Raw genomic sequence first — 27,651 nt, forward strand, 5'->3', positions numbered from 1 at the left:
GACTGTAAATTGTACTCGGAAAAACACCATGTTACAGGTACACACCCAGACAGGACGGCATTCAAATTGAAACCAGAAGGACAGAGGGAAACAGCAGAGGCAGGAGAAACATAAATTACTGGGATTTACAAGTTTTCAAAGTACTTTTAACAATACTTTAAGAACACATTCTCAGATGATAATGCAGTGTGGTTTAAGAACAAAATCAACAAAGTAATAGTTCACATATTTTTGTTCAATAGCTAAAATGACATCAAAAACCTTTAAAGAATGTTGATAGGGACCTGTTAATACCTTCAAATCCAAAAGGAATTTTAAAGACTCACACTGTGACAATTCTGCATATGGCTGTGCAGTGCCATTTCTGACACCAACTAGAAAAAAAAGTGCTCTACCATCTACCTTATTGATAAAGCTTCCACTTAAACTTTTATTTTAATTACTATCTACATATTTTGTAACACAGCCAAATGGTCACCACTTTAGAATTTATAACAATGCCATTATTGAAATTCTCCCCTGCGACCCTCCAGCAAAAATTAAGAACTAGGTTTTTTTCTTTGAAACATCATTGTTAAAATGCCATTATTGGGTGATCCAGTAATTCAAAAGGTATTAAAAGGGGCCAGTGTGGCTGGCACAGACACCATGTTAACGCAAAGACGTCAGCTCGCTAGTCCTAGTAGATTAACAGTGTGAGACCATCAGTTGAGCCCACTGCACTCAGCCTCCTGCAGCAGTGTCCCCTGGGGACTTGACTACCCACCACCTGCTCATGAGGTGAGTTTATAGATGTCACTGGCAGTGTGGGTGACTCTGTTGGAGGCCATCACTTTTAGGTCTTCCCACTGGAGAAGATGCAAATGGGCACAGCACGGTTTGGTTACCTTGTGTTAAGGAGCTGCAGCCATGACACTGCCTGTGGTAGGTCCCAACCTTGTTACCTGTAAGGGCTGGGGAGACCCTAACTCTACTCAGGCTTGGGTGTAGTCAGTAAGACATTTCAGACACTGTAGGAAGGTAGTGTCAGGAGGTCTGGAAAGTGCACCAAGACCTGTGGACTAATTCAGGTGGCAGACAGTGAAATGTGACAGGAACAGTTGGCTGGATTAGGTGAGTGCTTCCCTGGGGGTTAAGGAAGCAAGTCTGGGAATACAAGCTTCAAGCACTAGGAAAGTTGTCTGTGGGGCTGGTGAAAGATATCAGGCTGAAGGCAGGCCTTGGTTTTATTTCGTTTCCCCACTCATTCCTAAGACTTAGGTGATCAAATGTCATCCTGGACTGCTTTCCAAATTTCCCCTAGTCAGTAGGAAGTTAGCAGAATCCTGGACATGGAGTTAATCAGCTCAGATTTACAGTGAGGCGTCTCTGTTGCCCTTCTTGATGGAGCTGTAACTAAGTCACCACCGGCCTGCCCTTGCCTTGTTTAGATACACCGCCCCAGTACTAAGGTGAGTGCTGGTCAGGACACCTGCCCCACTTTCTAGGACACACTGGTTAACAGGGATTCCCACAGAGCCTCCTTCCAAAGCACTGCAGTAGGGATATGGAGTGCCCTGGCTGTATGGTTCTCAGGTGACTAAAGTCATCAGCTAGAGATAGCAACTCAGGAGCAGTTACAACCTCAGTAAAATCGAGAAACTCTTTCAAATATGTTGTCTGTTTTCAGATGCTGTGTTGGCTCTAATACCAGGAGGAGGGGTCTGGTGAGGTAAAGGTGCTTGCCATTACCTGACAGCCCGAGTTTGATCTCTGGAACACAGAAGTGAAGGAGACACAGTGAAAGAAAGAGCCAACTTCTGTGAGTTGTCCTGGGATTGGCACACAGACACTATGGTATACTCACATGTGCACATGTGTATATATACAAATAAATACATAAATGTAACAGATCAAGAGATATGGAGAGTGACCCTGACCTTAGGTTTAATTATAAATAGGTGCTTGCTGGGTGTGGTGGTGCACACCTTTAATTCCAGCACTTGGGAGGCTGGGGCAGGCAGGTCTCTGTGAGTTCAAGGCTAGCTTGGTCTATGTAGTGAGTTCCAGTACAGCCAAGATTACATAGAGAGACCCTGTCTCAAAACACGAATAAAATAAGCTAGGTGCTAAAAGAGCAGGAGATCTAGGGGTCTGCCTTTACTCATCCATTAGTGAGAGGCCTTTTGTGAACTGTTCAATTGCTTTGGGGTTGAAAGTAGACAATGTTTTTATAAGTATTTTCTTTGGCTGGGCGTGGTGGCACATGCCTTTAATCCCAGTATTCTGGAAGGTAGAGGTAGGTAGAACTCTGGGAGGTAGAGGCCAGCCTGGTCTACAAAGAAAGTCCAGCCCAACCAAGGCTACACAGAGAAACGCTGTCTCGAAAAACAAAACAAAAGAAACAAACAAACAAAAAAAATTATTTTCTTTGAAGTCTCTCCCTTCTCTCCCCCCCCCTCTCTCTCACACACACACACAAATCAAATAGCTCAATTTCACAAAGTAAACAAACAGCAGTATTACTATGCACCCCAATAAAGAAAGAAAAAATGACCGAGAATACTGTTTTTCGAGACTGGGTTTCTTGTTTCTCTGTGTTAGCCTTGGTTGCCCTGGACTCGCTTTGTAGACTAGGCTGGCCTCAAACTCACAGTGATCCGCTTGCCTCTGTCTCCAAGTGCTGGGATTAAAGGCGTGCACCACCATGCCCGGCTAATAACTTTTTTTTTTAACATGTTCTTTCTCATTGAAAGCTTAGATTGCTACATTTTAAATTTGAGAAAAATAATATGAAAACTATTTGACTATATTAAAATACAAGAGAATAATTCAAGGCTTTGCAGTTATCCTTTGATCCTGCTCTGGGGAGGACCATGGCAGCACAGCTCCTCTGGTCTCTTAAGGGACATAATCCTGCATTTTTACCCAACTGCCTTGAAACCCACAGGGTGTTTTTTAGTGTCCTTGGATGATGATGATATGAAAGACTAGTCTAGTGAACTTGGTAGTCCTTTTTGTTTTGTTTTGTTTTTTCTAGACAGAATTTCTCTGTGTGGCTCTAGCTGGCCTAGGCTTGCTTTGTAGACCAAGCTGGCCTGGAACTCACAGATATCCTCTTGTCTTTGCCTTCTGAGTGCTGGGATTAAAGGCGTGTGCCGCCAGACCCAGCTGAACTTGGTGGCTCTTTAATTTGCTTTGGATCCTGGCCACGCAGTAGGCCTCTGGCACCAAACAGAGAATGCTAACTTCAGGCATCATTTGTGGTATGTGTCCCATGCCAAGTGATATACTGATGCCATAAGAACAAAAGAGAATAAAGTTTTTCCTCACACTCAGTGAAGATGCCACATGCTAGGCAGGATTGGTTTGACATTGGTTTGAGTTTTGTGGGAGACGAGGTATTTATACAAGCAACCGCAATACAAGGAGTGTGGAGGATGCTGTGCTGTGGGAGGAGCCATACTGACAAGCAGAGTGTACGTGGAAGGCTGGGTCAGATGCACGCACATCACAGTTGTAGGTGAAGGAAGTTTTGGTGGAAAGAAGAAACTCACAGATTCAGTATCAGATTGTCTTAGCTGACCACAGCAAAACACCACAGACTGGAGGGACATAAGCAATACACATATTTCCTACAGTCTATAGGCTAGAAGTCTGAGGTCAGGGTACCAGCATGATCAGGCTCTCTTAAAGACCTTCTTTCTGGCTGCCTAGTTATGTGTGTATATAGCTTTTTCTTGGCTTATGGACAGAGTGATACCTCTATTATTCTTGCAATAAAACTACCATTCCAATGTCCTCACAACAATGTTCCATTAGAAGGGCTCCCATCATTCTCCAGGTGCTGCAGAGGTGAACAGCTGTCCCTGGGTTACGTCCCAGGCACTATGCAGGCTCAAGAGTGCTGGCTGCAGATAACCATGGGTTCTAAGTCTGGCCCTGTAATGGTCAATACAACCACTCAGCTAATTTAAGTTTAGAGTCTTTTCCATAAAACTGGTGGATGGAAGCTTTCAAGGTTTAAATGCAGACCATTAATGTGTCCATGCCCACAAAGCACAGTGTTAGGGATACTGGCTACCTCACTAGTTCTCTGTTCTAAGTTTTCTGAGGAGCAGTGCTGCACTGGCCCCATCTCCCCCTCACTCGCCCCCCACCCCCCCAACAAATGCTTTCCAGCATCCTTTCCCCATTTCCTTAGAGCAGAGAGTCTGTCAGAGGCTGGCTTCAATCATCAGTAGGCTTAATGTCACCTGAACAGTCATTGCGGAGGTTGCTCCCTGGCCTTGCCTGTGCAGGACAGAGCTGTGCAAACAGTGCTTCGGGTGCCAGCCAGGATCTTGTGGTGGTGAAATGGTAAATGCGTCCTGACAGTTTTGAAAAGAAAATCCTTGTGTAAGCATGATCCAAGAAAGTCAGAGTCCAGAGCAACAGAGGCTTAGACTGTCTCTCTCAGTGTCTGTCTGTCCACCTGAGTTTGAGGCCACTCTGCTGGACTTAGGAAAACTGCCATTGGCTTCCAATTCCTATCCAGAATGAGCTTCCCCTGACATACTTAAGGAAGTCCGCAAGTGCTGGAAGAAATCCGAAGCAGCAGAGCTATGAAAGTCAGCTCCCCCAGGTGCAGTGGCGCACACCTGTGACCCCAGCGCTTGGGGAGTTACAAAAGGAGGGTCAGAAGTTCAAGGTCAGCCTGAGCTGAGATGTATCAAAACTACCCATATCCCTTACCCACTACCACAGCAACAAACAGCAAAATGATTGGATTTTGTGGTACTCTGAGCCACAGTGCCTAGAGGTATGCCAGAACTGATAGTCTCAAGGTCCCAAGCACCAACTAGGGAATTCTGATCTGGTTACAGGGAGAGATCTGGAAAAGGTCTGCCCTTTATGGACTGGGTAACACTGGTGTATTATGAGGGATGAAGGAGCTCAGGGTTGTCTAGGGCACTGCACTGTCGGAACCTCGGCATCCTCTGGCTCAGCTGAGACAGTACTCAGGAGGCCCTGGGCCTAGCCCCCTATCCACACCTGAGGCCAACACTGAGGAGGGAGGACAACGGCTGCTATAGTCAAGCTTCAACAAGTTTAAGAGATGTGGTCTAAGTTCCTAGCCATTTGGGCTGGAGCGGGGCCTGGAAAACTCTCTAAACTCCAAATGTTGCCTTATTGTAGCTTCTGGGGCCCATCCAGGATTACTGTGCTCAAAAGGCTGCCCACTCCTGGGGAGAGAAGACCTTACCACCAGTTCTGCACTTACTCCCATGATTGGCCATCAGTCAGGTATGACAATGTCAGTCCAGATAAAGATGAGCATGACCCATCATCGCCATTCTAAACAGTTTAAACCAACCAACATACCCAGATTAAGCTAAGGTGGAAGGCCTTTCTTCTGAAACACACACTTTTCTTGGCTCAGTGTCACATGACCAATTCTTGGCTATGTGCTGAGCTATGCCAAGGGCTCGTTTCAAATGATCAGTTTTATTAATGTGGCAATGGAGCAGGACTCCCAGGAGTGAACAGGTGGAACATGTGACTCCAAAATAAGCACTGCCTTGCCACGGCTGAGCACCTAGCCACCTCCCAGAGCAGGATTGTAGGGTTCCAACGCCTATAAACCCTGCCTCTGTCTCTCATATATACATATTTTGGACATATGTAAATGTCCAATATGGGCATTGAGAACATATCCTAATGAAAATATCTACTCAACAACTTTTAATATGAGCAATTGGCATATTAACACATTTCAATTGTTATTTTATGTGTATGGGTGCTTTGCCTGGATATATGTCTATACATGTGTAGCTGGTTTTGGCAGAGGCCAGAAGAGATGTCAAATCCCCTGGGATGCTGGGCATTGAAACTAGGTCCTCTGAAGAGTAGTTAGTGTTCTCAATTGCGGAGCCACCTCTCCAGTGCTGTGATCTGCACTTTAAATATGCAACTGCTATGCCATTGGGACTTAGCTGCCTCTGGCTCCTCAGGAATTCTACCCTGCTGCACTGCTAACTCCCCAGCACTCAGCAAGGTGCCCTCCTCTTCTGCTGGAAATCTCCGCGACAACTATAGAGACTTGCTTCTTGGTAAATAAATGCAACAACTATAGAGACTTGCCTCTTGGTAAATAATGCGACAACTATAGAGACTTGCCTCTTGGTAAATAATGCGACAACTATAGAGACTTGCCTCTTGGTAAATAATGCGACAACTATAGAGATTTGCCTCTTAGTAAATAAATGCGACAACTATAGAGACTTGCCTCTTGGTAAATAAATGCGACAAAACGACTTTCAGATTTTTATTCACTTTAGAGATATTCTTGTAAACTTTATGGGAACATACTTTTTCTAATCCATAAACCTTTATCTTTATCCCAATGTCGTCACCTTTTAGATTTATTTCAGTAAAAACAGTTTGTGGTGGTGTTACTGGGCTGGGGGCAAACGTTCTCTCTGCAGCCCTCCTACCATATTTTTCAGGCTGACACACTTTATGTGAAAAATTTAATTGGTAAATTGGTGATGAATTATTTATGTAAATGAGAGTTCACACATCCTTTGCCAGTGTGTGGCCTGATTGGGGCCTCTCAACTTTTGAGTAAAAAACTTGTGACTTTGAGCAGCAATTGTTCTCTTTCTAGGCAATGCTCACCCCAAGCCTTATCTTTGGTCTTAATTTTAATTATATTCACAGAAAATATATCTAAAATATTAATACTTGGTATGGCCCTAGTATAGCTTTGTTAAAAATCTGAATAGAAGGAGGAGAAAAAGGAGAAAGAGGAGGAGAAGGAGGAGGAGGAAGAGGAAGAGACAGAAAGTAAGTATAAGTAGGAAAGCAGGACAGAGTTTACTCTGAAGACTTCATAGCTGTGTGACAGCATCTGTCCCACTCACTCTAAGATCTTAAGAGAGTGGCTAGGAAGGTCTGGAGTCATATAAATGTGGAAAGCAGCCTGACTGTCTCTCCCTTTGAGGACCCCCCTTTCTCCAACTGTGACCACGTGGGCTGCAGCCAGAGCAAGGAAGGAAGGATGTAAGCAGGCCTCTGAACAGAGAGATGAGATCACCAGGTATTTACTGAGCATCTACACAGCTCAGCATTGGGCAAAGGTACTGGCCGAGTCAGAGACCTCTCTATTGTTACAGATTAGACCATCCTCTTACATGATTCAGGCAGTGACCACAGGAACTTGTGCACATTCAACACAGTGTAGCAATTCACACTTCAGAACGCAACCTAACAGAATAGAGCTTCTGGTCTCCAGCAGCTGAGAACCAACACATTAACAAGAGCCCAACAGAACAGCAGGTAAAACTGACAACAGAAAGAAGCAATGGGGACACAAAAGAAGTGAGGATTGAAATGATTTCAGAAATAAAAACTCAGCAAGTTGTCAGGAAGCATTTGACGTAAGAGGAAACACCTCTTTCCAATTTGGTCTTGAGAGCATGACTATATTATGGTAAAATATCTTATTAATTATAATTAATTATTTTTACTTACTTCTACATGCACGATGATCCTCACATACCTGACATTTCAGAAGAAACTAATTCCTTAAGGCAGAAAAACTATATAACAAATCAATATGATGTAAGAAGGCAGGAAGTAAAAATATTTCTTTAAAAGTGACTGTAAGTAGTTAATATCAAACACATTATGTTTTAAAGGTACTCTGGTTAGCTTCTTTTGCGGGAGAGGAAATAGTATATTCCCTGACCGTATCAAAATGACAGCAGTGAGCAATAAACTGCAGACGTGTTGTGTGTTGCTTCTTGACTGCCCCTATACATACTGGATATAATCTACACGTGCTGGAGTAAAATCTACAGTTCTAAGGAGCCACAAACGAAAAACAACAAAAAACCAGAAATAGGATAGAAACTCATCATGTTCTGGTTTATCTATTTCCATAGAGGGATTCTAAACTCCCTACTTACTTAGGAGTAGTCATAGAAAGCTCTGTACTTTCTTTTATTTGTACAGGTTTGCTATTGTTCTTTGTTTTGTTTATCCCCAAGAAGGACCTAGGGCAAGTTTCTAAATATTTATTGTCACCTGAACCCTGTATCTGTTACTGACTGTAAGAGAAAATTACCAGGGCCAGAAAGATGGCTCACTGGTTAACAGTGGCTGCTTTAAAAAAAAACCTGTTTATTTATTATGCATATAGTGCTTTGCCTGCATGTACACCTGCAGGCCAGAAGCGAGCATTAGATCACATTATAGATTGTCTGAGCCACCATGTGGTTGCTGGGAATTGAACTCAAGACCTCTGGAAGAGCAGCCAGTGCTCTTAACCTCTGAACCATCTCTCCAGCCCAACAGTGGCTGCTTATACAGAGGACTCAGGTTCAATCTCCAGCACCCACATGTCAGCTCACAGCCACCTGCAACTCAAGTCCAAGGGGATTTAGCATTCTTTTCTGGATCCCATCGGCACGTTCATGCATGTGGTACCCAGATATACATGCACACAAAATATTCCAACACATAAAAATAAAATAAAATAAAAAACCAGAGCAAAGAGTGAGATAGACGGACCTTGCTCTGGATATATAGCAGTTGTTCAGGCTAACATAGACTAAAGTGAACTCCAGTTGGTAGAAGTCTCCAGACTGTGCTGAGGACAGGAGCTACCCTGTGCCACTGCTACATGTCATCATGCCTAGTGCAGGGCCTGGTAAATGAGAGCTCTCCCCCAACTATTTGGAAAAAGAGTGAATGAATTTTGGGTTCTAAAACCAAACTATAAATTAGTTTTGATTCTAAGTTATTTCAGGAGCTTGTATCTACCACATCAGAGCCCAGGGTCTGCTCACCACGGGGCCTTCAAGGCTCTCAGCTGATATTGTCTTTGAATCTGCAAGGAGAGATGATAGAGCTCTTTGGCATCTTGGCACAGTGGTATAGGGAGTCAGGTGTGTGTGTGTGTGTGTGTGTAGTGGGGAAGGGGCACATGGGAGAACAAGTTTTGTTCAACATGCATTGAAAGTTGTTCTGTCAAAGTTATTCTGCCCCCCCCCCCTTGGTGGGGCAAATGGAGTAGAGAGGGGTGAATGCAAACACTTACATTTCACCAGGGCACATTCCTTGTGCCTAAGAATTCCCAATTTGTTTTTTTCCTTTTCTTGTCAGAGACAAGATGTCCCCAACACAGGGGCAAAAATAGGTGTCTAGACATTTAAATTCATTAAAACAGACAGCTAAAAGAGTCTGTAAATCATGGGAACAAAGAATATTTTTCTAGCAGAGCAGAAACAAAGTAGTTGGTGCATTCCTCTCTGCAAACCTGGGCTTGCACAATGTTGGAGGAAAGAGGTAGCAGCTGTGGTGGCCAAGTTTGGCAGTTGCTGCTCTTGCCAATTTGTCACACCTGGAACCCAGGCTCATGACAGGAGCAATATGACAAAATGTCCTAGAGGCCAGTAACTTCTACATTAAAAAGAAAAAGAAAAAGAAAATGGCCTGCCCCAAATACACACCCCTAGCTTGTTTAATCTGATGCCTTGTGGAGTAGGGTGGGAGTGGTGACTTTAACATCCCAGTAGAAAAATGAGATTCATCTACATATCAAATCAACATGAAAGCAAAGAAACCCAAGTGCTCCTTTGTCTAGTGCCACAACAATTATCTTTCCTTTGAACCATGGTTCTTCCACAGATATTTCTAGGCTGGGGTTAACTGCAGAAATCTTACAGAGGTTTCAGTCTCTGAGCAGCACCTTCTTCGTGGTGGTCCTGGATTCTCCGCTGTGTAGCAGCAGTAGAGAATCCAGGAAGGAGGAAGAGAGAGGAGAGAAAATAGAGAGAGCAATCTCAGGTCAAGAGAAACAAACTTACAGTAGCTGGGGACTTGGCCTCTCCTAGATAGTAGAAGCCAGGTGACCCTAGAGAGAGGTGTTTTTTTTATGTAAAGAGGGTAAGTGGCTGTCTTTCTATGTTCTGGTGGGGAAACTGAGAAGGCCCTTATTAGCATCCAGAGGAAAGTCAGTCATCTGCTGTGTCACTAGCAGAGGACTAGAAGAGAGCCTCTGGGCCAGGTTTCTCTGCTTCTGCAGGGGAGAGCAATGGCTCAGGATTATTGAGACCAGGCCTGGATGTTGGGCATCCAAGATCTGACAACTAACCTACCCATTCTCCAAGTGCTGGACTGTGAGCCACATGCTAACATCAGGCTCCTCAATCTCATTCCTTGTCATGTTGGTCCCTCATGCCCTGGGCTCTGCCTCATCTCAGGCTTAGCTCTTGCCCTCTCTCACATGCTAAGTTTCGTCCACAGTGACCAGCCTGCAGTTCCTTGTACCTGTAGGCTAGTTCATACCTCAGTACCTTTGCTTATGTTCTTCCTTATGCACATTCCCTGTGTGACCCAGGAACCTCTGTTTTGCTTTTATGCACCAGCACAAGCACTGCTTTTATTGTGGAGTATCTCTATCATAGACCTGAGCTGTTTTAATTTTTCTGTTTGAACTTCTCTCTTCAAAACATCAACAACATGAGGGCAAAGACATGGTCTATTTTGTTTCCCATCATCCTGCATGTCTTGAGCAGTCCCCAGTGATTGCAGGCCTCTTGTCATGTTTGCTGAAGGAGCTCAGCACTTATGTGTCTGGCCTGTGGACTCCTCACAAAACAGCGTGGACTGTAGGCGCTTCTGTATCTCTTTGCACATGGTTTAAAACACGATGGGCATTTAGTAAAAGCTGATAAACAAGAGAAGGAATGACTGGTAAATGTTTTAAAAGCCACAAAATTCACAATATTGGCATTTCCCCAAAAATAAATCACCCTCTGGTCTTTTGTTACATGACAGAGCTTCTTTTTTTTTAAATTTCTTAAATCTTCTGTGAGGAAAAGAGTTTAAAAGAAGCACATTTTCAATTTCTTTCAAACGCATCCGACAGCAGAAGCTTGTGCTAGCTTACTTTACACACTTGGCCAACACTAAGACCTGCCGATTCTATGGTTTGTCGGAGAATACCTAAATCCTGCTTTTGTTTAATTCACATCTGAGAAGGAGGCCTGCTGATAGAGCACTGGCCTTGGAAATTATGCAGACTCAGCAGATCATAATCAATTTAAGGGACCAATTTTTATTTTCTATGTGCCTATGTCTCCATACCCCACTTGATACCAAGATGGAGTAGTGTGAGGGAAATCTCTAGACAGAGAATCAGGAGAACTAGCTCTAAGGCAGGAAGCAAGTCTCTTTCCCTCTGGCCACAGGGGAGTTGGCTGGATGATCTTTGAAGGTCTCCAAGTTCCTGGACATCATCCTGTCCTGTGTTATAAGCAGGCACACATGGACACACCTTACACTGACCACATTTATAGATACTACATATAAAAATGGTAAAGGAGGGTGGGTTTAGAATATATTATTTAAAAAAGTAAAAGAAGTTATTATATGAAATATGCCAATTCAAACCTCAGAGCCTAGGATCTGATATTTAAAAACTGTTTCTCTATGAAACATAAAGTATACACATACATATGACATTAGAAAATATATATACAGAGAGGGAAGAAGGAAAGAGAGAGAGAGAGAGAGAGAGAGAGAGAGAGAGAGAGAGAGAGAGGAGAGAGATTGAGAGATCCTGCCCTGTTATACATGGCAGGGTGTAGGGATGGGGAAGGGATTGCTGGAAGCACAGAATTTAGTAACTCCTTAAGAAACAAATGCTGCAGTGGCCCTCTCCAGGAGAGCTGGGTAGCTTTGCTTCCCACAAGCTGCTGTGTGGTGTGAGGAGGGCAGGGCTACCAGATGCAAAGCGCGGGCTGATAGGGTTTCTGGCCATAACCTAGCAGCTGCCAGAGACTCTGGGTGCATTCCATGGAGCATTTACGGGCTCACCAGCACTAGTCTATGACAATTTTATTTAATCATAAAACTATAATAGTAGTCAAATCTTTTTGTAGTTTTAGTTTACTGCTTTCTCAAGTAAAATAAATGGTCTCTCAGATTTCTTCTGCTTTCATCTCTCGGCTCTAAGAATAGTAGGATAAGGTTCCAATTAAGGCCCATTAAATGTTCACATTGATTCATGTGAGCCATTTTCTAGTTTCTCTTCCTAACACAATCTCAGTGCTTTTCAGCTGGCTACACAGAGATATATTTGGGCGTGAGGTCTTCCTCCCCTCTGCTTCTGTACCAACCTTCACTGCTCTCCAGACAAGCAAATGCTGACTAGTTGTCAGGCAGGTTCAGCTGAACCAGCCATGCCTCTTGGGAAGGCAGCCTGGTGGCCAGAGACAGACTGACTATCCTGGGACTCCTTGTTGGCTGGGTCTGAGCAGTGTATGAACAGCCCAGAGGCCCAGCCATGGGAAGACAGCCCCATGCTTTGGGCCGGCAGAGGAACCTGGAGGCAGGAGACTCAGAGCTTTCTCCATCTTCTCAGCAGATGGGAGAACAAACTCTGACAGCAGAGATAACCTACTTAAGATGGTATTAAGTGTCAGAGCTGGCTTGAATGGATACTGGGGCTTTTCTCATTAGGAGCAGGGAATCTGGAGGGAAATGACAATAGTTTTAACAATATTACAGGCTAGCATTTGCTCCGGGCCAGGGAATGTGCTAATTGTTAAGCAACCGATTTAACTCACTGTGCATAAAAAAACACATGGCATGTTATTAATATGATGTATATATCACAGATAAGGATATACATACACACTGGGAAGGTAAGTGGCTTGCCTAGGATTACAGAGCTAGAAAATGGAACAGCTGATAATATATTCATGGCTGAAGCTTGTGTTCTTTTCATCAAGCTTCAAGAGCAAACATTAATCCCTTAAAGCAGGGACCTAGTGAGGATTCCAGCCTATCAGGTACTATGAGGTGGTAAAGGCAACAGCAGACTATAAGGCTGTGATGGCTTACTCTGTCAACTTGATTAGATTGAGAGCTTCTGAGGACATTAGAAAAGTGTGTGTGTGTGTGTGTGTGTGTGTGTGTGTGTGTGTGTGTGTGTGTGTGTGTGTGTTGTTCTCTGATTAACTCAGGGTTGGGAGGACATGTCCTGAGTGAGCAGCACCATCCTAGAGGCTGGGCCCAGATGTGGAACAAGACAGGAAGAAGAAAGAAGCCCACTAGCAGAGGTACAATCTCTGCTTCTTGGCTGCCAAAAAGTAGGCATGTCTTCATCCTAATGTCCACTATGCCTTGCCACAGGCCTCAAACCTTCACAACCAGCATCATTTGGGCAATGAAAAGGTCTGCCACTGGGACAAGCAATAATGAGCCCTCCCCCAGGGCTTGGACTGTGACTCAGTGGACTCGAATTCTGGGGGATTAGGGACGATTGGGTCTAGGGTATTTTGTCATCCAATAAAAAGTCTTGCCAACAATAGAAACTCAGCATCAAACTCAGCATCAAGAGGTTGGCTTGTCGTGGTGACAACTTGATGTGATTCCTGAGCCACTGGAACTAGTCTGGAGGAAATCTGGAGGTGTAAGCTACAGAAGCCCTAGAATGTTGCAAAGAGTGCTCGGTGGCCAATTCTGGTAAGAGCTGAGGATGCTGACAGGAACGTGGAGATTACAGATGGTGTGCATGAGGTTTCAGATGAGAGTCAAGTCCTCTCCTGCCAGTTGGACCAGAAGCCATGTCTGCTGCATTCTGGTAAAGACTCACCTACATTAAGTCTATGGATGCCATAAGACTTTGTGGCATGAGGAGTTTAAAGTGATGGATCAATGAATCTGGTGGAGGAAGCTCTGAGGCAGCATTCAGGTTGTCTGTGGGTGGCACTGCCTGCTTTTAGCCAAGTTTATAGTGAGAGTTGGGAGCAAAAAGAAGTAGGGAATCTTCTGGAAAGTTTGTGGACTGGCTAGAAAAAGGAACACATTTAAAGTTGTTAGCAAGGAAGGCATAGTTATTAAGGAAAGTCATATCATTAAATTACTAAAGATGTCTTGAAGATACTTCAGAAATAAAAAGGACCCTACCCTTTCCAAGGCCAAGAGTATAAAAGGGTAAACTCACTTGAAAGCTTTTGCTCTAAGGAGAGAGCTTTGTAGCATCCTGCACATCCAAGGATGTTTCAGGATTTATTTATCCAGATCCAGCCCACCCCGGCCCCAACACCCTAGAATTTGAATCTACTGTAGACACAGTCCAAGGCTGGGGGCGGGGTCATTACTGTTTGACCTGGTGGCGGACCTTATCATTGCCCAAGAGATGCTGGTTTTGAAGGTAAACTGGAATTGTTGGGTCAGGGAGGCTTCTATCAAGATTTCAAAGGAAAGCCTAGAAGACCAGGAAATATGTAGCAAGGCCAGAATCCCAGGGGCAGTCCTTGAGCTCCATGATACATGGAGCTTTAAGAGCGGAGCTGAAGGTGTAGTGGAGACCCAGGAAACCCGAGATGCCAAAAATGTGTAATGTCTGCCGAGGAAAGGGAATAAGCACAGCCAGACCAAGAGCAAGGTCATGTGGGCTGCCCACCAGGAAGGGCAGAGGTGGGGCTGCCAACCAATAAAGGCACAGAGGTGGGGCTGCCGAAGCCTTTTGGTGCTTAACTAGACCCCCCCACACAGGTTTTTTTTTCTGTAGTCCTGGCTATCCTGAACTCACTTTGTAGACCAGGCTGGCCTCGGATACACAGAGATCTGCCTGCCTCTGCTCTGGGTGCTGGGATTAAAAACAAGGGTGTGCCCCCGGACCCAGCAAAAAGCTTCTTCTTAATCCAAACATACAAAGCTAGAGTAGATTTGTTGTGATATTGCCACCAATCTAGGGAGAAAGAACCCACCTCAAAAGCAGAACCACTACTTCACAGCATGAGCAAACAAACTGTGACCTAGCTAACAAGGTGATAGTAATTTTAACAATGACCTCATGAGTTAGGGCCACTGTCTCTGTCATAGCCTGGAAACCAACACTCAGCCTGCCATAGGCCAGACACTCTCTGTGAGAGTAGAGGATGAGGTAGGAGCCTTGTTCTTTAAAGCTCCTGACACTGAGCTGGGCGTGGTGGCGCACGCCTTTAATCCCAGCACTCGGGAGGCAGAGGCGGCCGGATCACTGTGAGTTTGAGGCCAGCTTGGTCTACAAAGTGAGTCCAGGACAGCCAAGGCTACAGAGAGACCCTGCCTCGAAAAAACAAAAACAAAAGCAAAAAACAAAATAAAACAAAAAGCTCCTGACACTGTTGCTTTTTCAAATACAAGGCTAGCCACATAGTTTCCTTTGGATTTCAAAGCCAGCAGTTACAGCTATGACATTTCTTTTAGGAAGATATATTATAATACCAAAGAAATAGCTAAAGAAAGTTTCAACTGGGGCTGGAGAGATGGCTCAGAGGTTAACAGCACAGGCTGTTCTTCCAAAGGTCCTAAGTTCAAGTCCCAGCAACCACATGATGGCTCACAACCATCTATAATGAGATCTGGTGCCCTCTCTGTCCTTGAGGCACACATGCAGGCAGATACTGTATAAATAATAAATATATTTTTTTAAAAAAAAGAAAGTTTCAACTAAAAGTTTAGGAGATTTGGTCAGTAAATGGAAGTAATGGATCTTTCAAAATCTGGACCATCACATACAGAGAGAGACTTTTGCCATCTCACCATCCAATATTTATTCAGGACATAGTTATCCTATGTGCCTGGCACTGTAATATGTACCACTAGTGAGGACTTTTGTTCTTAAGTACTTACCATTTTAGCAGGGCAAAAAGACAAAATAAAATAGATAAAATAAATGAGTATTGGGGGTACTAAATGAGTGAAGGAAAATAAAGCATGGGAATTGAAAACAGTAACTGCGTGCCTGGTTCACAGGTTAGAACTTTAGCAGAGACTATGATAACAGGACGGGTAAGCACAAAACTTTTGGAAGTGAACAACAGAAATTATGCTAATGTCTGAGAGGTAGATTCTAGGCAGAAAGCAGCAAGGATGAAGGTCTGAGTAGAGAGATGGTGAGATGTGCTTGAGGAACAGCCAGACAGCCAGTGAAACTGGAGGATTTGTGATTATTATCCTTAGGGCTTAGCAGGTAAGAGCACTTGCTGCTTTTTCAGAGGACCTGAGTTTGCTTCCCAGTATCCCTGTCACGTAGTTTGTAACAGCCTGTAACTCCAGTTCCAAGAGACCCTATGTCCCTTTCTGGTATTCTCAAGTACCCACATGCATGTGTGTGTACACATAGACAGACATACACACACACAGACACACCACACACACACAGACACACATACATTAACAAAATGAAAATAATTAAACTTATCTGAATGCTGTTCTGGCCACAGTTTAGTAATTCATCTTAGAAGTGTAAATTCATCTCTGCTAGAGCTGGAGGAAGCAAGCACTTTTTATCTGATGAGCTATCTTGCTGGCCTACCTAGTTCTTTTTATAGACAGGAAACTGAAGTCTAGAGATGGTCAGTGATTTGCCCAGAGCCATACAGATATAGAAGGATCCTAGAGAAGCCATTACAGCTTCTTTGGGGACTGACAATGGCAATATAAAGTTTACTTATTTCAGGAGACCTTGAGTAAAGACTAGACCTTACAGCCTATCTCTGGGCATTTTATTTTAAAAGTTCCTCTATGACCGAAAGCATAGATTCAGAAAAAAATGATTTATTATCACTTGTGAGTTAAACTGACAAGAGTCTTTCTAATTTTGGGTATATGTGACACCCCAACAGATTTTTAAGTGAGCAAAAGAGAGATAGCTGAGGCCTGTGAGCCCTACTGAACACTCTGAACACTGGGCAAAGGGACCTGGGTTGGGCAGTCCTTTGTCCATCTTCTGATGCTCTGAAGCTGGGCCTAGTTTTAAAATACACATGTAAGTTATTAATCTTATGTCACCCTTGTGGCTAACAACCACTGAAGTAAGAAATCTGAGGCTCAGCAGCTTGCGCAGGGTCACGAGCTAGGGTGTCAAAGCCAGCTGACCTTGGAGCCTATGCTCAGAGTCACTATGGCATTTGACTTTTTATATGATTAAGTTAAATTCAACTTTTCAATTGCAGATTCATCCAGAGCCTATTTAGAGCCTCCTCTCCTGCTACTGTGTCAGCTGCAGCAGGAGCACCTGGAACAACTGTGTCACATATCAGGAAACAACCCCACGATGGTCCTTGCACACTGAAAAGTGACAGTCTTAAGGCCTTGCTCTAAGTACACAGGCTTGAAGCTGCATGTAAATTCCTGCACTGCCTACTGTCAACTCCACCTTGTTCCTTGGCAAGGCGGCCACTGTCCATCCAGGAGTTTCTTAGGACCTCTCAGGTAGTTTGTGGAATACACGCATGCGCGCGCACACACACACACACACACACACACACACACACACACACACAGTGAGCATATGATACTGCACTAAAATTGTGTAGGCAAAGCCACAAATGATGAGGCAAGTGAAAGGTCTTTTTGTTTGGATCCTGTGTAGGGGTGACTTTCACTATACATAGCCAGATTTGGTGGCTGGCAGACTCCTCTGTTCTAATAGCAGGCACATCACTGACTTATATATTTAGGCAACTATTACTTTTAATGATCTATTTTTGTCCCTCTAGTCTCATATTTTTCTTTGGTGTTATAATATTGAGAATAACCTGGCTCCAAAAATGGCTATATTATTGAAATTCTTGGGATTTTCTTTAGACATGATGCACTTCCATCTTACGAAAGGAACTATAGCTACCATAAGGAAGAAAATGTAGAAAGGCGAATGCTTATGTGGCAGGTGAAAATGAGGTGCTGACACTGGGAGAACAGGAAGCCTGGAGTGACGGACATTCTCTTCACTCCCACCCCAATGCAGCGCATGGACTAGATGAGGTCACTGGAGTGGACCAAGTAGGTGTGACCAAGTAGGTGTGACCCAGCATGGACCACCTGCCTTTTCGAAAGATGAAGATAAGGATGTTTGAGCAGGACTTAGGCCAGTTCTGAGCTCTCTAAAAGCTGGATTGTGCTTCTGGAAATGGCTAGGCAAGCACTCTATTTCCATTCTCAAACACAACTGAAGCCAGGGATGTAAAGCTCAGCAGAAGAGTACTTGCCTGCCTTGTGTGATGCTCTTATTTCAAGCCCTAGCATGGCAAATAAAATATAAACAAAATAAAACCAAACTCCACAAAGGGCAGTGGGATGGCTCAGCCAGTAAAGTGATTGCTGCCAAGCCTGAGTTCCCAGAACTCACACGGTGGGAAAAGATGACTGACTTCCACACACTGTTCTCTGATTTATACACAAACACACACATTAAAAAATAAATAAAATAAAATACAACACAGCAGCTGCAACAAAGAGACAACTGAGTCTTCCTTACCTGTAGATGGAATAAAACCAATAGATTATTTATGTGTGCAGGGAAATGCCTGAAATGAGTGCAGCAGATTCCTTTCAGGAATTATCATTAAAGAAATCACCAGGCAGTCAGGCGCAGTGGTGCATGTGTTTAATCCCATTACTCAGGGAGGCAGAGGCAGGCAGATTGCCAGGAGTTTGAGGTCAGCCTGGTCTACAAAATAGTCCAGGACAGCCAGGGCTACACAAAGAAACTAAGTCTCAAACTACCGCTGCCACCGCAACCACCAAGGACAACACCAGTCATGGTAAGGCACACATTCCACCATCCAAGAGGCAAAGGTAAGAGGATCTCTCTGAGTTGGAGATCAGCCTGATCTACAAAGTGAGATCAAGACAGCCAGGACATACACAGTAAAATCCAGTCTCAAACAAACAAGTCAGAAGGTGGCGGTGCAGGCCACAGGCCAAGTTCAAGGCCAGTCTGGTCTACAGAGTGAGTTCCAGGACTCCCAGGGCTACAGAAAGCAACCCTGTCTCAAAACCCACAACAAGCCAGGGGGTGGTGGCACAGGTCTTTAATCACAACACTCAGGAGGCAGGGACAGGCAGATTGCTATGAGTTCAAGGCCAGCCTGGTCTACAAAGTGAGTCTAGGACAGCCAGAGCAACAGAGAGAAACCCTGTCTCGAAAAACAAAACAAAACAAAACAAAAATCAATCAATCAATCAAGAAAGAAAGAAAAGAAATCAAATCAATCAAACAAACAAACAAAATTAAACCAAAACAAACACAGGAACAAACAAATAGTTGTTATCAAATGACCTGGAAAAAACACACCACATAGTTGGAGTGTCTGGCCTCTCTGCCTGTTCTGCCTGTCCTAGAAAGAGCAGCAGTTTACACCATCTACCCCAGCTAGTTGAATTGTGGGTCATGACCTTATAATGAGGTCATATAAACGCCTTGGGTGACTGTGAAAAATGTGGCAACAGGAAAAGGTTTTCAACATACAATAATGAAACATTAATGCAAGACCCCATGCGATGACGGCGGGTGACTCTAGCAGCCCTTCCCCATGCTGTGTGGTGCACTTTTACCACCACCTTGATTCTGAACATACAACATGTGCACCATGTCCTCAACATCAGCAAACACACCTCAAAACACCTTGGCTTAGATTCAAGACTATTATATTTGATATGAAATAAAGTATTTTTTACTGTACAAGCAAAGTTTTCTGCTCTTATAGAAACATAATGGTTTAATTACAGAAAACAAAGACTTCTAATACTTTTCTACTGTCATGTAAATATCAAATTAGTGCATCTTTGAGTTATATTGTTAGGTTTGACTTTACAAATTGCTGTTGGAGTTGCTGACTTGAGTTTCATTAAAAAAAAACTAGGAATGAATTTGTCTTCAGGTTAAGACAGAATTCCAATAATTTCAAAGGCCTTAAACAAACTTTAAAAAATTAATTTTAGTTTTGAAATTATATTTAATTACATTTCTCCTTTTCCCTTACTCCCTCTAAACCATTCTGTATACTCCTCCCTGTTCTCCTTGAAATTTATGGCTTCTTTTTTTAAACTAATTGTTATTATATATATATATATATATATATATATATATATATATATATATATATTTGCATATGCATATATTTCTGGATACAACCTGATGAATAATGTTACTTGCATGCACATTTTAAGGGTTGGCGCTGTTGTACTGAAGAACTAGTTGGTATGCTCGTCCCTGTGGAAAGCTGCCCCTCCACTAAACATACTTTTGTCACTTTGTACTATATATAGAAATGATGGTTTTATTTAAAAAATTATGGTCTTAATACTGATTATAAATATCAATTAACTGCTGAAGATGCTCTATGATCTGCAGTATCAAATATTTAGCCAATATTTAATTATTTATGTAAAAATGAATAGGCACACCCATCTAATTAGTATCACATTTGCCACAGGTTTTAGTAAATAATAAACTTGTATGTATACTAAGGATTGTTTTAAAAATAAATTTCTTTTATGATTTATTATCAATAAATTTTTGATTTCTATACCTATTTTATATATCTATTCACTCAGGGTCATGAAACAATTTCTTGGACAAAAAGAGGTCCTGAGTTGAGAAAGTAGAAAGCTCTGATCTGTCTTCATGGTACTATAGCGAGGACTGGGCAAAGTGATCGTCCAATTATCCTAAGACTGTAGCTGGGATACCTGGACTCTATCAGGCCTTACCAAATAAGAAAGGCAGTACTAATCAAAATGAATATGCAAAGGTGCTTATTCCCAGGACAGTAATTTCAGGCAGTCACACAATCCTTCATTTGACTTAATTTAATTATCAGACCAAATTTAATTATCCAATACAATGTAAAGAAAATGAGGAGCTGACAGCATATATTAATTATGTTCATTATAATAATTAAATGGGAAGGAATTTAGAAAGTCATGAAAATGTTGTAAAATACAGGGAAGCTTTTGACTAAAACATCATTTTAATTAGACACTGTAAACCTATAGGAAACAGATGAGTGGTTCTATCACAGACAGGGCATTACTTTTTATTATCTGGCTTACTCTTCTGAAATGATCTGTGGTATCATGGGGCTCAGCCCTTCTAGTTAATTGACTAAGTGGCAACAAGTAAGGAAAAAAAGTGCCAGTCATTTATGCAAAGCAGTTATGTAATCAAACAGACTTAGGCCACAATAAGATTTCAGGACCCTCTGTCTTGTAGAGAAACATGCTGTTGTTTTCCCAGTAGGAAATGGAGAATCCTCTCTGGAAAAACATGTCCTGCAAATTAACATGAAACCTTCTGCCAGCAGGCTGAATTGGTTCCCTAAGAACAGGGGTGGGTGGGCAGGGGCAGCACTGGGCCTGCCTGTGAGGTGGGGCTGCCCAGATGACCTACTAGGGTTAAGAGCTCCACAGACATGGACAATGGGGCACGAGCTTATAGCTGCTCTTACCATGTCTCCTTAGCAAATGTTCACTTATCAAATTGCTGGGTTTGTGGTGGATAGAAAAGGAATTAAAAAGTTCCCTTTTGCAAGGTGTGGTGGCACACGCCTTTAATCCCAGCACTTGGGATTCAAGACCAGCCTGGTCTACAAAGCGACTCCAGGACAGGCAAGGCTATACAGAGAAATCTTGTCTCAAAAAACCAAAAAAAAAAAAAAAAAAAAAAAGTTCCCTTTTAAAGGAAAGTAAACACATACCTTTTTAACTGTAGAAAACTCTCCAATTTCCCTGGCTACAAGTAGTTATCACCTTGTGGCTGCCTGCCTTCTGCTGTCCTCTCTATGCAGCCTAACCCACAGAGCCTGGCACAGATCCCCACTTGTGGCTGGCAATGGCATGGACACATGCAAAGCCTAACAAGTCATCTAGGAGGAGTCTGCTGTGTCTGCCAATGGTTCTTGCTCTCCTCAAGTTCATCCTGGGGAAGCTGAGGTAAACTGAGCTTTAACTGACAAGCTGCCACCAAGTGGGCAGGCAGCTTATTAAGCTGTCTGGTGTTGACAGGATCTGGAGGAAAGGAAGGAGGATCTAAAAACCACAAAAGGGTGGAGCATCCTCTTGAAATCAGATTGCTGGTCTATCTATGGTTCTAGTCTCACACTTTTAATGTCATAGGCTCAAGGCGTTTGCAGGCAAGAATGTCTAAGTACAATCTTTCTTATCCTCTCCCTTGTTTGTTTATCCTGTGAAAAATAGATAACATAATTTAGTAATTGGAACATTTTAGCCCCATAATTCAATCTCTCTCTCTCCTCTCTCTGTCTCTCCCCCCCCTCTCTCTCTCTCTCTCACACACACACACACACACGTAAATGCCACCACTCTCCATAACTTCTCTACTTTTCAAGAGTCACAGATTCATAAACCTAAAGGGGAGAATACATCTGAGATCACCTAAGTAGGGTAGAAGCAGAGTAGAGCTAAAAAAACCAGGCCCTCGACTTGCTAAACTGTGGTCTGGACTTATTTATATCTTCCTAGAATCTTTATGGGTCTCCTGGAGTGAGACACACACACATGTCCAGAAACCCTTGGCACACAGAGGGCAGAATGGCAGCTTGTAACATACTACCATCTCATACTGCTGTCTGAGATATACATCAGTGACCAAAAGTGGATGGGCCTGTCACACACCGACTTTCTTAAGTCTTCTAGTGTTTTTCTTTGCTGCAGGAGGAGTAACTTGCCTCTTAGGACATCATTTCCTACCTACCTATCTGAGGTCGTCATTAACTTTGTACTGATGACTACACTGTTGTGCTAAAGTGGTGACACAACACCTGCTACAACAGCACCAGTACCTCGACAGGACAAAGGGATGCTCAGAAACTGCACTGCTACAAGTCTTTGCTTTTACAATACTATCTTTATCAGTTTTTTAAAATTTCTTTTGTATTTTATAATGTTCTGCTTTCTCCTCATAAATTGCTGCAGTCCAGCAGCTGTGTCAAAGCCTAACTGGTTCTTTGGTTCTCATCTATTGATCTTCAGTTAGTGCCTCGCCCCTGTGGGCAGCAACGTACCAAAGCACAAGGTCTGGCTTCTTTCACTTTTCTAATTTCGTCCACTGAGTGACATCATCTTTCAACAGTGACCTCCAAACCTTACTGCATCCTTTTCTTCTCCCAGCTAAGCCTGATGGGGCAGCTGCCGCCACCACTACCTCCTCCACTTCTTCCTGCTCCTAACCCTTCCTCCCTTTCCACTCCTACCCCTATGCTCTCTCTAACCATTGTCCCTTCAAATATATGTTCCCCTGTTCCAGTCTCTGTTCACTCTGGTGAGGCCCAAGACTCTAAAGCTGGAGACAGTAAAGAAGAGCACTACTGTGTGATGTAGCACCAGTAGAGAAACTCAGACACCCCACAGCATCCTGAATTCCATAAACTTACCATAATAGAGTTGGTTCATACTAAAAGCTTCAAAGCATAGCAGCAGGAAATGCGCTGAAAGAATGAAACTCTTGGCACAGAAGTGCACACAGCCAAAGAGCACACTCACAAGCTGCTCAGCTCTATGTGCGCAGCCGGATGCCATGATATATAGTACAAATCACTTAGATATACAACAGGAAATTGTTAGGTAAACTATGAGTGTCCACACAAGGCATAGCCATTAAAAATGATATTCTGGTATAATATCAAGTGCAGAAAGTAGGACATGAATACATGAGCAATATGACTTCAGATACATAAAATCATTTATCCAGAAGACTCTGGAAGGAAACCAGCTATTGGCCATCTCATACACTGAGACCAGAAACAATGGGGATTCCATTTATTCTTTATATTCACCATGTCTTTTTAATAACAAATAAGGAACACTTTGTGGTTATAACCACGAGAAGAAACTTTAAAGTGAGAGAAAAGTCATTCAGTAGACTGACACACACAAAGGAAAGAAATCCACACAGGAAAGTCCCCTCAAGCAATCTTTTCCTGAATAGTTCTTAAAAGTTTTGTTAACCTACTGGGCCTGGTCCTTAGAAACAACAAAAACCTGGCTGTTTGCAAGGAAAGGAGCTTCCTGAGTATTTCCAGAGTGGGAGGCAACTAACAATTGCCTACTGACAACAGGGTCTGGGAAAGGGGGAACACTATATACACTTTTGTTCCTCTAAGCACCTAGATCTTCTATGTTTTAACCACAAGAATGTGTTTTCTAAAATGGACTGTGCACCCCTTACCTTTCTTAAGGAGAATGCACCGAAGGCCCACTGTGGCCCAAGCTTACTGAGGGCTGAGTGCTCCTATAAACCGGCAAGGCTGTGATTCTGCCTGTCTTGTTCTCTCTGTCCTTTCCTCCTCAGACATGCAGCAGCAACAATCAGTGTGCACCTTCTTGCCCTGTACTTGGCTGTGACACACACTCATCTCTTCTCCTCATCTTCTTCTAGTGTGTTCTCAGCTGATAAATCTAATAGGCACATTTATTTAATCTATACAATCAGGTTTCTGTCTAGATAAAACTATATACATGAGGTGGTTAAGGATTAGTTTGATGTGGTAGTTGTGCCATAATTTATTAAAAAAATGAAAAGAGAAAGAAGGTACCTTATTCTCATCTTCCAATTTGTAACAAACATTCTACCTTCATAAAGCAGGGGAATACATTCATAGACGAAGCCCTGATCAGAAACCAAATAAAGCATCCAGCGAAACTATGCCTGTCACTCAAGCAGAAGAAGCCAGAACCTTGCCTTCTTAGCTTCTGCCCAAAACCATCTGGAAATCTGAACACCCAGGTAGCAAGGCCAAGGATGGCTTTACATTTTGCTAAGTGATCTGAGCCAAGAGATACAGAAGCTTCCTTATCACAATAAGAACAGAAAAGTCCATATGGTATGGGAGTCAAAGCCCACTGTGGAGGAGTGAATGGATGCTTCTGCGCACTTTAAAAATATTTCAGTAAATATTTTTTACCTTTATAGCTCTAAGAGGAGACCCTTGTGCTATCTGGTACAGATCAAATATCTTTTTAGAGATAAAGCTAACAACATCTCCTGGGAGCCTGGCTAAGGGCCTTCACCCAGGACAGATGGGTTCCAGCAGGCTAGCCTGTCTTTTCTCACTCCAATACCTCACACCCTCAGTGCTGGGAGTAATCTAAGGTACCTCCCAGAGCCTCTTACCTGGTTATCTGGGTGGTTGACAGTGAAGTAGCCCACACAGACGATGACCTCATGAAGGAGGCTTTCACAGGAGACTTGGCTGCAGTGGCCCAGAAGGGAGCTAGCCATGTGCCGAAATGCAAGGGACAAGCCCTCAGCCCCTACAACAGACTGGGAGACAAGGAGCAGTTAGCAACTCCCATGGGGAGAGCCAGGGATGCACACCATGCAGCAAGACAAGGCTCTACATACTCTCCGCTAGGTGGCTACAGGGAAATGACATTCCTTTTTTTTTCTTTTTTAAACCTTTATAGGTAGCATGTATTTAATAACAGTTTCTGGGGCTGGAGAGATGGCTCAGTGGTTAAGAGCACTGCCTGCTCTTCCAAGAGGACCCGGGGTTCAATTCCCAGCACCCACATGGCAGCTCACAACCGTCTGTAACTCCAAGATCTGACACTCCCACACGAACGGACATAAATTAAATAAAATACTTTAAAAAAAAAATAACAGTTTCTGTTTTTAGAAAAAAAGAGAAAAGGAACTAATGGTACAAGTTATAGAGGTTCATTTTTTTTTTTTTGGTTTGTTTTTTAGGGACAGGGTTTCTCTGTGTAGCCTTGGCTATCCTGGACTGGCTTTGTAGACCAGCTGGCCTTGAACTCACAACAATCCACCTGCCTCTGCCTCCTGAGTGCTGGGATTAAAGTCGTGTGCTACCACTGCCCCGGTGAGGTTCTTAACTTTCAAATAGCCTAGTTGTCAAATGCTTGTAAGGAAGTTTGCTTGAACCTGGACCTTTATTTTATTTTTAAAATTTCTATATTAATTTTTTAATTGGAAAAAGTTTCCATACACTATATTCTTTTCCCCTTTCCAAACTCTCCCAGAATCTCCCTACCCATGTTCATATGCTTTCTCTCTTTAAAAGACAAAAACACCAAGACCCCTCCCCTAAAAAAAAAAAATGGAAACCAAAAATAATCATGAACCTGACTACGGTACTATGGGTAGTAGTCTGCTCAAGGGTTCTTAATCTAAAAAATGATGAAAATAAATGTAGTGTTTAACCTGAAGGACAAAAAGTAGAGCAGAACAAATGCCTACCACACATGTATGGAAATGATCTTTACCTAACTCAGCTATTTATTCCATACTTAACTTGTCAGATAAGAATTCTTTTTTTTAAGATAAGAATTCTTATTGTAGAAAATATGTAGAAGTGTAAATATTAAAATTTACCTGTGAATGCACTATGCAAGCTAATTTCCAACAATTTTCTGAAGGATGAAATATTTTCTTGTGCATAACAAATGCATTTTAGTGTCTGTAGCTCTGGGTATTGTACCCAGGGCCCTGCCCATACTAAGGAGATACTCCATCACTGTGCTATGTTCCCCACTTTTGAACAGAGATAAATACCCATTTTTTATTTACTTATGTTCAAACAAAAACAAAATCTAAATAAGAATTAATTATTACTCAAATGAATAGTGCTCTAAAACAAAGGCTACTGAAATAATGTGAAAAATCAACCAAAACAAAATTTCCTCCCCCAAACTAGGGAGCCCTTCAGCTATGAGGCTTCTGGGATCTTTTCTCCAGACAGGCTAGGGGCTGTCAGTGGTGGGCGACTTGGGAGGAGAGTCTGAGTCTGCCTGTGCAGCCTGAAGCTTCTATTTAATAAACATGTCAAGCAGACAGAGCGACAGGAGGGCAAAGGGGAGAGGCGAAGCCCACAGAATACACTTGCAGCCCACACTGGAATGAAGCGCTGCCGGCCTGTGGGAAAGGCACTGTTTTAAACTCATCTCTTTATTTGAGGTCTTGTTGGGTTTGAAACCAGGTCAGATGACTGTAGCTTGGAAGTTTCAGTTAATTCACTGTCTGACTTAAATGAAACACAGCCCTTCAGGTGGGCATTGCTGTAATGCTATCGCTGCTGACTTTAAGAGTGTCTTCCGGCCCAGCTCTATTGCCCCAAGATAGGCCCCCACCCAAGTATTTTCAAGCCCTAAAGACACTACAGGAGGCCTTGCTTCTTTAAATCAAGGCTTGACACCTTCCCTGTTGAGCCCTTATTTAATTAGTTCCGTCCAGCATGCTGTGACCTAGTGCCCCCTGTTTAACCTTCTCTGATAAGAGCAGGTCAAGGAGCATGTATGTTTGAATATAAAAATCAAACCAATTTTTCAAGGAAACTATATTTCCTTTCTAGCCAGAATTAATTGCAAGTCAGTACATTGATTTGTTTCTTCAGACCACCTTCAATTGTTAAAAACTGTCACTGCAAATGCAATATACAGTATCACTGACCTCCAGGCCACCTGTGCCACTGTGATTTCAGAGTGAATTCATACTCTTTGTTGAGGGGAGAGATAATTTAACAGCCTTATTGGTATATGATGAAAACATCCTAATGGATAACCCTTTTGTTATTATCACATGATACATTTCCACACAGAACAAGCACACAGATGCATAGCTTTGAACAAAAGTAGAGACACATGGAAGCTACATTCCTCACTCCCAGGAGGCTGCATAAATGCTTTGTCTTTATAAGCCACACAGTAAAGAGAATCAGCATCCAGGGAAATGCCCAGGAAGTGGGTTGCCAAGGGTGGGCCTAGACTCAAGAGACTAGAGGGTACCACTTTCTGTGTCGGGGGCCTAGTACATACTGACTAGCACAACACCATTGTGAGGTAGATGTTTCTAATTTGCTTTAG

At 43.0% G+C, this 27,651-nt stretch overlaps 1 protein-coding gene across 3 annotated transcripts in view; it reads right to left on the reverse strand.

The window, feature by feature from the left end:
- Window positions 1-27,651, reverse strand: part of SCAPER (S-phase cyclin A associated protein in the ER) — a 324,408-nt gene that overhangs the window by 7,093 nt on the left and 289,664 nt on the right. For all 3 annotated transcript variants that reach the window (XM_084782519.1, XM_084782517.1, XM_084782518.1), the window contains exon 29: window positions 24,944-25,093. In XM_084782519.1, coding sequence (XP_084638645.1) covers window positions 24,944-25,093 — 150 coding nt within the window. The remainder of the gene's footprint in view (window positions 1-24,943; window positions 25,094-27,651) is intronic.

The sequence above is a fragment of the Acomys minous genome, assembly GCF_964271855.1.
Source record: "Acomys minous genome assembly, chromosome: 5".
In the NCBI taxonomy this organism is placed as follows: domain Eukaryota; kingdom Metazoa; phylum Chordata; class Mammalia; order Rodentia; family Muridae; genus Acomys; species Acomys minous.